An 11,551-nucleotide genomic window follows, 5' to 3' on the forward strand; every position below is an offset into this window, starting at 1 on the left:
CCTACTTGAATCAATGCATTAACTAACTTTGCTGCAGTTATCCCCAATAGCACACTAATGCTGTTATCATGTAATTCCATAGGTTTCCATATACATCTTGCTAATGTACGTACCTTGGAGTGGGGAATTTACTACTTAAACTATAGCTTTAACACTTATCCCCACCTAGTGGATCCAAAGTGCAATTGAGGAAATTCTTTAGCAGAAGAAATAGGATTTTCAGAGTTCTCACGTTTCAAGAACTTTGTGACCAGCATTTCCTAGTTGGTGTTTGTAGTAGAGCATATAATAAAACTGTCCACTCATTGATTTCTGAAGATATAAGACATCCCAAATGTAAAACCTGAAATAAAGACAAAAACTGTCTACAGTTTAAATATTTTATTTTTCCAGGGAACGTGAAAGACAAAGATGAAGTCAAGAGTACAACTCACTTTAACACATTCTCAGAAAACAGATTCACTGGGTTGACATTTCAAAGTTACTGAAACAGAGAACATGATTATTTTGTCTTCAATAAACATTTATACAAAAGACAACTTAGGAATGTTCAAAAGGACCAAAAAAAAATTAACTAATTCAACAAATCATCTAGAAACTAAACAAAGCTGTTGCTTTATCAAATAGTCGCATGGACTGGTTTTAAGATCAGCTTTTGAACCTGACCAAGTGTTGGTCATTTTCCAAGAGCAAACTTCAATGGAAAAGGACATACCATACTCCTTCAGCTGCAATTAACAAACATGAAAATCAACCTATTTAGCGCCTTTTTAAGTATTCAGCTAGAGGGACAAAGCTAATTTACTTTCACTAAAAATGTTTTGCAGCTTGTAGTTCTGAATTCTGGCTAAGAAAAGGAAAAACAAAATAGGAAAGCAATCCAGTAGAACTCAATTAAAGACAGGGAGAAGGTTTTGCCTAGGTTCGAGAGTATAAATTTATAGTATATGCATCGCAAACTAGCAGAAGTCTGATGTAAACTTGGACTATGAGTCAATTCCCACGTCTTTCAATAGATCCAATATATATTACCCATTATCCACAATACAATAGGATCTTGAAATTTCAGGCTGGTATAACTTTGCATTGAATGTCAAACAAGTCATGAAGAGCAACACTGGAAATGGCTGTAAAGTTTGGGCTTCCCTTATTATGCAGCTAAGGCTCACTTCATGCTTAAACAGAATATAACATCCACATCAGAAGGAGCTCTGCAGTTTGTGTGTATTACATTGTGTTCTACTAACTCTGTCAGCCAGTGTATTCGACTTCCAGAGTCAATGTTCCAAAAGGTCCCCCATAAAAGAAAAAGATTAATTAGATGGATACACAGAAGGTTTGCCAAGTGTAATTACCTAAGAATATACACAATAGTGGAAAATGAACTAAAGCAAAGCAATAAGATAAATAAGAAAGAGATCAAGTGGGGTCCGTTTGCATTGCAGATGGGATTTTTTTAATTAAGACGAATGGTCTTTATTCTGCAATATCATTAACCAGTACGCACACAAACATCCCACTAGACTGCAAATATTAAAATGTCTGTATAAAGTAAGACCATAAATTTGAAGAGGGGAAAAATGTTATGCATTTAATCCAAAATTACTTATTCCCCTTTACATATTTAAAAATTATGCATCTGGAATTGTGTTTGGGTAGAGGGTATCCCATATATGGTACCACATTCTATGGTACATGGAAGGAAAACTGAGTGCATCACATGTACAACACCAAAATATCAATAAAAAGTGTATATACCTTCACCAATACATATTTTCTTGGAGGTGAGAATTTAATAGCAGTATAGAGACATCAACACAATTTTCAAAAAGCTAAGTGATATTAGGGAATAATGTCATACAAAGATTGAACAAAGTCATATGACACACAGGGAACCCCAGCTGTCATTACTTTTTACAATTAGGCATCAACCAGATGAACAGACAATCTGTTGAGCCACCACAAGTAACTGAAACATCAGAGCAGGCAAGCCTTCACACAGAACTACAGTCAGGTTTATTGAATGGGCATACAGGAGCTCTTCTCCATAAAGATAGTAAGTCCTTAGGCTTACCAAGAACAGACAACTTTGAGAGCTACATCTATTTTACAATACAATACCTCATGAAAAACAAAATTCCAAGTCTTATGGAATGGTTAACACCCCATGCTTCAAAATATAAATACATTTTAACCAGATATGAAGCGTCAAACATTTTCATATACTATTTTCTCTCATTTTTAACCAGTCAAAACTGAAGAGTGTCTATCAATATACACAACTATTTAGTAAAAAATGTAGTATCCTGTAGCAAGTTCCTTTGAAGGGAAATTACAGTTCAGCCATTGGATCTTAAGACAAATATGCTTCATCTTCGGTACAATTTTTATCTGGGGTCTTATGATTATTTTTAAGTATCGTAAGTGCATAAATGTTTTAATTTTGAGAAAGTACTTTTGCCAGTTTGTTTCAGGTGATACATTAGGCAGGTATTAAAAAAGGTTCATCAGCACAAAAAGACTGCAAGCCATTGTGATTTGATTTAAAAAAATCTGCATTTTTAGAAATAAGAGATGGTTAAATACTGCTTAGTAACATATTTCCATGTCCTAAATTTTAAATGATTCACATTCTTTTAATAGTAGCAATAGGCAGCCTTGATTATTTACATGTTAAAACTTTCAGACTTACCAAACTTAAATAAATCTGAGACAGAAGCTATCAATGCCCAACTAATCCTCAGAAAATTTAATAAATTGAAACAGAAGATGTAGCTTTTACTCATGTTTAGTAATAAAGATTTCTATTTCCAAAATATGGATTCACACAGTACAAAAAAATACTACTCCTTTTACAAAAATGGCTGAGTGTATAGTGTAAACCATTTAAGCTATTTTAACCAGATGGAGGATTTATATTTTCTTATTCATAAGGAACTTGCCTTACACTGTTTACTAGTTTTAATTTTAACACTTACACTCCTTTAAGACAAGAGGGTGCAAATACGTTCTTAAAACCACATAATTCACAAACCAGTCACTCTTCAGCAAATGATGGGTTAAAAACAGTCACAGACGTGTCAGAAGAACCAAACATTTAAATAAATAAATGTATATACAATTCATCTGCTTCTCTTCTTCAGGACAGCAGCTTTATATCCTCTGAATTGTATGGCCTTCTTACATCTTCTAGTCACCCATTTTTACCTTAGAGGTCTGGTAGGAATAAGAAAGTATTTTAGAAAATTTGCTTTTGTGGAAAAGAACAAATATACAGATTTTGTGACAGAACAAAAAACAGGTAGACTGTTTTGACCTTAGGTCAAGGCTAGAAAAATGAAAACGAAAAATGTCTTATGTCTCAAACCAGAGTTGCGGGTTTCTGTTTCCGCCCCAATTTAAAGTATACCCGAGGTCACCTTAACAGACGCATTGAAGTAGGATTAGATAAATCATAACTGTTCAATACCCCATCCCATAGACAAGAAACAGGCCAAGTACAGGTTAGATCAGCCTTTAAGAATTGACTTCAGGATTGAAGAACAAAGTGGAATGTGCCATTTTTGCAATGACAAAGCCAAAAGGATAAAAGAGCTTCGCTTTGTAAACTTTGGGCTCATCAACTTGTTTACTTAATTTTTACGGCCTCCCAGGTGGCAATCATAAATTATCAAAAGGTGACAACTTACCATTTCAGCCACAACGCCGCACAAGGAGAATGAGGACTTGTGCATGCAAACACCCACTCATCAGAGCCATACACTGTAGGACATGCCTCAAGAAGCATTACATGTCCCCCTATCTGTCCCTAACCTAATTGCAAGCTTGCAGGTGCCTGGCAAGTCACACGGGTCATTGCTGCATAGTACCTCCACAGTCACGGCCACTCAGAGGCCATCTTCGCACACACTTTCCAAAAGACATTAACCTTACCTGTAAGATCGCCACAATGACCCCGAACAACCCAATGGCACTGCCGAAGATTTCCACGATCAGAATCTTTACAAAGAGGCTGGCATTCTGGGCATCGGCCAGTGCGGCTCCACTCCCAACAATCCCAACACAGATGCCACAGAAGAGGTTGGAGAAGCCAACAGTTAAGCCAGCGCCGAACATGGAGTATCCTAATTACAAGAACATAAAAACAGAAGCATTACAATCAAGAGAAGGGCACTCAAGATATCTTGGCTGTCTGCAGCAAATCACCATAATATTAGAAAAGCCATACTTCACAAAAAACAAATGAGGTTAATACTACTATAGGAATCACTTATGTCCCTTTTTACATAACCAAAATGCAGAACGTACATACTACAGGGAGATTAACGTAATGCTAAACATTCATATCATCCTTTTCCACATTAACACTGTAGTAAACACATTAACACTGTAGTAAACACATTATGCAATTTGCAGAGATTCTTCTCCATGGGGAGAAATCTGTCCTTCAGCTGTTTACTTCCCCCTAGTGTTCACTACTTGCAATATGATATACAGCGCTTCCCGATCATGACAAATTACCTTCCAATTAATAGTGTTGGCAGTTTAAACAGACATTATCAAGAAGGAACAGAATCTACTTGGCAAATCTGAAATGTAAGATCTTATACCAAGACTCAAGTGAGGCAAGAACAAATGAAGGGCCCTGTACAAAAGGAACAGGTAATTTAAAAGTTCTTAATATTATAGCTTCATGTCACTACGGCATTGGATGTTTTGCAAATTTACTGTCTTGTTAATGTGTAATGCAGAAGATTATTAATTAGTATTAATAAATATTAGAAGATATGGATTTATTGTGACGTCACTGGATGTGTGACAATTTCTTGTACCTGCTTGATAGTTCCTTACTCCAATTGTCTCCGGTGTTGTTCCACTGAAGTTCTACAATTAGACGATTAACATAACAAGAGTTACAAAAGCTTATTAAAAAAAGATTTGACTGATTCAGAAACATTAAGTATGATTTGATAATACTCGTCTGATTTCTCAGAATTGTTTTGCATCCAAGCAGTTATGTTGAATAGCTATTCTATACACAGAGACCTACACAAAACAAATAGATGGCGCATACTATATTGAGATCACATTAAAATCAAATAGAATTACATAAAAGACCCATACAGTAAACTGTCCTTATGCAGCACTCCTAAAGGAATCCACACATCATACCAGAACCTGTAAGCACACTCCTTCCATAACCAATCTGAGCCCCTATAATTGCACAATACTCCTTCATTTTTGCACATAACCACTAACTGTATTTGTGCATAAACCAGTGTACTGCTTTGTTGCAAAGCTCATTTATTGAATGTGAGATATAGGAACTCCTCATTTTGTTATTTCAGCATTGAGGGACTCTAAAACGTCTGTTTTGGCATATGGTAGTATTCTTCATGCATGTGAGGGATCAGAGGAGATACTAACAGCTCAGCATTCTCTTAGTGTAAGTAGTTTGAAAGCTCTGCTCCGGTGGCTGCCCCACTATCTTAGAACACATCCTCATGAGATTGGACATCTTGGCCTTTTGTTGCAGAGACAGACTGTTATACCAGATGGTTATTCCATCCTGCATGACATTGTCTGTGTTTTTAGGTTCTGTAGCACACAATCTGACTGCTGACACCAAAAACTCAAAACCTGCATACAGGTAAATTTATAAGTAAATTCTCTGTTGTAATTTATTACAAATGTACAAATACATGTTCCGTCCAAGACAGGTTAGCATCTATGTATATATCCCAGGTATTTATAGGATGCAGCTTGCTTAATAAACTCATTATAAATTATGACTGGAAAAGTAATAATTTATTGAATATTGAATATTCTTCCTGTTGAAAACCAAAGAATTTCTTCGATTTTTCTAGTATTTAAAACCAAGGGATTCCGGTCACACCCACATAACCACACTATTTACACTGTTCTGAAACATAGGGGTGATCATTATGATTAATCAGAGAAAGTAATATGGTATTATCAGAAAATTTTATTATGAATTGGTTTAGACCACTGGCAACACAATTATTCTTATAGGAAATGGGGAGCAGTGGTGAACTCACACATCCCTGGGCTGTTCCACATTTAGATAATACCCCAGGAAGCATATTATTAACTTTATCCTGCTGCAATCTTTTTTGTACTGAATGTGTTGCATTTGTCCAGCTGCTTTGAAAAAAGGTGAGTGAGGGTCACTACAGCATCTTCTGTGTTTCGCCCTCATTTGTAACTATAAGCAAACTGATCAAACTGGATCAAAGCTGACCACTGACTGACTGGGTGAGATTCAAGAACCAAGATCCTCTCCAATGACTTCATCCAAACTGAAGTAAGAGAAACTGGCCTGAAATTACTGTGTTCTCCAGGTCGAGTTTCCATAGGGAGGGTTTAGTGTGGGATATTTTCCATACTAAAGGAACAGTATGCTTGACTACAGACAACTGCAAAAATTGGTTCCCACACTGGAGCCAATTCTCTTTCGAAGAATGTCAAGATAAATGCACTTGATGATAAATGATAACCCCTTGCTGAACTGTTAAGTGAAACTGACTTTAACCTCCAGGCAAGACAAGACTCTGACAAGGGGCTGGATAATGATCAAATGACACCTACTGTGAGATCAGAATCAGAACATCCTGGGATATTTCGTAGAAGACAAGATATCCACATTCACTGCATATTACATATAATAAGTAAGGTCTCCTCTAAATGCTCAACATTATGTGTCCAACATAACTAGAGCACTGAGTCAATATGATAACATGTTTCTTTGATAGTGCCGATGAAGCAGAATATCAACACATTCAATTAATATTTTATAAAATATTTGAGTAAAATCACAAAATAATACAAAAATTAGGACACTGGCATTGCTGAACTGCTTATATTGGAATCCCCATTTTTTCTGACTTGAAGCTACTGCCTCCTATACGTCAGTTACTGCAACCAGTGACTATGGTTGTCAAAGAAATTCATACTGCAGCTGTTACACAAATTAGGGCAAAAATAAAGAGAAAAACACTGCTGTAAACTAATTTCCAGATAATTAACACTTCTATAAATGATAAAAGAGGTTTCTTTCTTCGACAGTTGTAAAACTTACCTCAGCCATATTACTGATGACAATTGCCATGATGATTCCATAAATGGCCACTGCTTCACAAAATATAATGCTGTAAATAAAACAAGGCAGTATAGAAATTTTCAATGACAGCGGTATCAGATACTGTTTAAAACGACTGCCTAAATTAAGCCTTCAAACAGAATAATAATGCCCTTCATAATTAATGCTTAACATTAAATACAGCTAAAAGATGATTTGGGTGAGATGTGAATAAGCTATCTTTATAATACTGGAGAATTAGTACCTCTACACACCTGATCCTTTTTCACATTTGAGTTTAACGCATTAGCCAAGTAGCATCCCTACCTATATAAGTATCAAAAATTCATTTATTTGACCTTTACTGTCAGAAGAAAAGCTTTGAAAATATTTATTTGGTTAAATTGCATTAGACATAGAACTGAAAAATATTTATATTTATACATCACCATGCTATTCTACAGCTGTACTCACAGGGAGACCTGAAAAATGAGATCTGCACATACCTGACAAGGTTTTTTGTTTTAATCCTGGGGGCTTTGACACCACCTCCGATAATGCTAGAGCCAGTAATGTAAATTCCCCTACAAATAAAGAAAATAATGCAAATACAGCCCAAAGGGTAAATCTCATTACTTCATGGAGCAGCAATAATATTCTTTTTCTGAAATTGCATACTTAAAGTGCTGTTCGAGGCATGTCTAGGGACTCCTGTAGTAGGATAAGCAGGGGACTCATTTTTTGAACACTCATAAAAGATAGTATTAAATCATACTGCAGTACATAAACTTGTCTTTCCCAAAATGTGTATAATAAACATGTAAACTGCATACACAAAAAAAGGAAGCTGATGCATATTGTCTAGACATTTGGAATTAATTATAAAGATACTGTTACTAAAAAAGGGACTTAATCACGATCACGAGAATCTTAAAGGCTTTAAAATGATCCATTCATGAATGAGGAACTTCCCGTTTCAAAGGAGCCTTCATTGGAAAAAAAAAAAAGAGACAAGTTTACAAGCTTTTAATTTCAATTAAAAAACAGCTGCTGGTAAGATTCCAAAAACTGAAATGAGGACTGTGAAATGTTACATGTATGCATTCATATCTGAATCCCTGAAGAAATCTGATTCTAAATATCACACATTAATACACCTTTCCAGAACTACACAGAACAGGAAAGAGCTTACCATGCAGCACCTACTACAGACAGGGAAATGGCCAAGCCAATGCCGAGACTTGCCCACATGAATGGGGACGTCTCCGTCAGGAACCTGAAAAGCAGCACAGAATGTTGACCCACTGCCGTTTGTGTCGTTTTTAACAGCTCAGTTTCAAAGAAACCACTGCAAGTTGTTTCACAGTGTGAAAAAAATCATCACATTTTTTAACTTAGTAATTCCTGCTACACTTTACATCTCAAGGCCTAGCAGCACAGTAATAATAATAATAATAATAATAATAATAATAATTGCTTACACTTATATATCGCTTTTCTGGACACTCCACTCAAAGCGCTTTACAGGTAATGGGGACTCCCCTCCACCACCACCAATGTGCAGCATCCACCACCAACCCAGTACAGCTGGGTTTATACTTTAATAATAAAAATTGAACACCTGAGTGTTTTCTGGGCAAGGCCTACAGACAGTAGATGTCCAGGAGTCCCATCTTAAGTATTTAGCAATGTGACGACATTCCTGTTGGGGCTCTCTGGACAACACAGCCCACTGTCACATAGGAAAGGCTCTCAGCATCATGTTTACCAACATTGTACATTTCCCCATCAGTTTACCAACCATAACTAATTCTTAAAAAGGTGCCTTCGTAGGTACCAAACATATTTCAATGCTAGAAAAATAATCTATCTGGATACACATTTGCTATCTCATATCTGAACACTATTGGAAATTTGTTAACCAAATAATTTTCTTCTGTATCTAGTATGCAGTATGCATTTCCTCAGAGTGTGATCTGAAACACTTTGAAAAGGGTTAACTGCAGGAAAATCCAGATCTTCAATGGGGGGGGGGAATGCAGAATAAAAAGAAGCAACTGGAGATTGCCAATATTCACCAATTTAAACTGCACCTTGCTAAGGATGCCCTAAAACAGAATACCAAAGGTGACTCCAAGGCGGACACCAGCTTGAAACTTAAATCTGGGTGACCAGAAACACAGCACAGGACTGCGGTTGATGGACTGGAAGATTGGGCTTACAGACTACAGCACGTTAAGTCTGAAGTGCACCACCGAAAAGGACTTCTAAACATCTAGGAAAGTTAACCTTGACTGCAGCACTTATTTCTTTCACTTTAGAGATCGTATGAATATAATCCAGGATGCTTATTTTGTAGACGCATACATTCAATTACAAAACACCCCATTCTTATTATTTTAGGAGAACTTACCAGCCCACATCAAATCGAAATCCAAGGTCAAATATTGTATAACAGATACCTGTGGGAATTAAAAATATACTCGTAAGATGTACTGCTATTTTCACAGCCTTTTGCATTTAAACAGAAACATTTAGAAAATTAAATGCTATGAATGTTGCAATTTAAAACAAAATGGTTATGGCTAGGAAGGTAGATCTTTGCACCCGGGGAGCATATCTTGAGTGAAACAACTACTACCCACAACTAAAGTAAAGATATTTACTTTGGATTCGGATGCAAATTAATATTGAACTCCAAATACCGTTGGCAATAACAAAAACAACAACAACAACAAAATACTTGTGTAAGACTAACTTTTAACTTAAGTAATTTAAAGTAAAACCCCAGAACTAGAATGGCAGTCATGGAATAGATTTGATGAACCAGCCCTTCCTCAAACACTGAAGTTTCAGTTCTCAGTTTGATGCCCTTGGTTGCTTAAGACTTCTTCCCTCTTGCAAATCTATTTCAAACAACAGATCTTGGCTGCAATGTGGAAGAATGCTTAGGGTCCTGGACTCAGAATTAGAACGATCGCAAGTCCAAATCCAAAGTGAGACACCTAGCAATTGTTCTGCAATCTTAAGATGTATATTGTGATGTACAAAATACAAAACTTTTATCAATTCCTGCAGCTTACTATAAAGTACTACGAAAAAAATCTCAGTATTGTTATAATATGAATACTTTGCACAATTACTGAAATAAAAAATGATAATATCTAACATTTCAGTCGGCTCAAAGTCTGAAACTGACCTTCAAAGCTTCCCTTCTTATATCACTTCCTTTTTTCTAGCAATTTTTATTAAATATACCGGGCACAGACGTGTTACAATTGGCGTAACTTCTTCGGCCAGGTGATTAAGCCCACCCGGAATGAAAGCCAGGAAGATCGTGGTCCTTCAGACATAGGACTGCACATAGCTGGTCAATAGAATCAGCCGCATAAATATAACCCTTTAACCAAGGTCCTTCATAAACGAACCGTACCTTTAACATAGTGAAAGTGTTGAACAGTCACAGACCATGAGGAAAAAAAAATTAAATACACCTAGAACAAAAAAGAGTTACTACTCAGGACCTGAGCTGGAGACCCCTTGACTGCAATGCCCGTTAAGCGTAGTGCTACAACCTCCTTTTTTATAGTGTCGCTTCGATCAAACGCTGGACTCAAAAGGTCGCGTCAAATACACCACAAAAAGCCCCAATGCAAAATTCCCGGCCAACAATTAAATGAATTGAAACGACAAACGCTGCTACTAATAATTGCACGTATTTCTTTCGCACGGTGGACTGACAAGTCAGATATTAACTCGTAGATGAGCAGACACTTAGCCTCTCCGGGGCTATCAGAATATTCGTTTTGTTTCGTTGACTTATTTTCATCTCCAACCGAGCACTGTTTTGAAAAAATCCCAGATCTCCGAGACTTACCGACGATGAGAATGGTAGTCCAAAAGGCCACGGTGACCCCAGTGTAGAGAATGGCTTGTCCGTTCATGTTGCAGTCACCCCAAAAAACGCAACAGGCACAAAAGCGTCTTTCCCTGCTATTATGCGTTTATTTCAGATAATTCTTAATATATTAAATTATTTCTGACTACCGACAGCTTGCTCCGACTCCCCGACTTGAAAAGAGGAAGAGGCAGAACAGGAGTCAGCTGCCGGTCATGTGACGAACGGCACCTGGAACATGTGACCCACCTCGCTGACGTCATCGGACGGTGTCACTCTCTCTATAGGGGTGCCTCTGAAATGTTAGCTCTTATGTATCTATTTTGCCAGTCTCAACAGTAAATAAAAGCTTACTTTCGTTGCAAAAATACATGCACATTAGTGTCTCAGACGGGAAGCACTGTTGCCTGAATGTTTAATCCAATTATTATGTATTGTTAAGAATACCTGCGCGTACTAGTGAAGATTTTTTGTATATAAATGTTATATGGTATCAATAATATCTAACTAGGTGCTACGTAGTTCACTTTGTTTTTCATCTGTTGCACGCAATG

General features: G+C 36.8%; 1 protein-coding gene across 1 annotated transcript; it reads right to left on the minus strand.

The window, feature by feature from the left end:
- Positions 1 to 366: 366 nt before the first annotated feature.
- On the minus strand, positions 367 to 11,230 carry atp6v0b (ATPase H+ transporting V0 subunit b). The gene is made up of 8 exons (XM_088927593.1): positions 10,977 to 11,230; positions 9,513 to 9,561; positions 8,292 to 8,375; positions 7,606 to 7,683; positions 7,100 to 7,169; positions 4,833 to 4,884; positions 3,934 to 4,124; positions 367 to 3,216 (listed from the first exon to the last, which is right to left on the minus strand). The coding sequence occupies exons 1-8, from the start codon at positions 11,041 to 11,043 to the stop codon at positions 3,190 to 3,192; spliced, it is 618 nt and encodes a 205-aa protein (XP_088783719.1). The 5' UTR covers positions 11,044 to 11,230; the 3' UTR covers positions 367 to 3,189.
- Between the last annotated feature and the right edge of the window lie 321 nt (positions 11,231 to 11,551).

The sequence above is a fragment of the Atractosteus spatula genome, chromosome 11 (genome assembly GCF_055471065.1).
Source record: "Atractosteus spatula isolate fAtrSpa1 chromosome 11, fAtrSpa1.hap1, whole genome shotgun sequence".
Lineage (NCBI taxonomy): Eukaryota > Metazoa > Chordata > Actinopteri > Semionotiformes > Lepisosteidae > Atractosteus > Atractosteus spatula.

Coding starts and splice junctions, on each gene's coding strand:
- atp6v0b (XM_088927593.1), bottom strand. CDS start 11,043: ATGAACGGACAAGCCATTCTCTACACTGGGGTCACCGTGGCCTTTTGG. Junction 7,170..7,605: donor AAAACAAAAAACCTTGTCAG/GTATGTGCAGAT, acceptor TTTTATTTACAG/CATTATATTTTGTGAAGCAG. Junction 4,885..7,099: donor TCATCAGTAATATGGCTGAG/GTAAGTTTTACA, acceptor GTCTAATTGTAG/AACTTCAGTGGAACAACACC.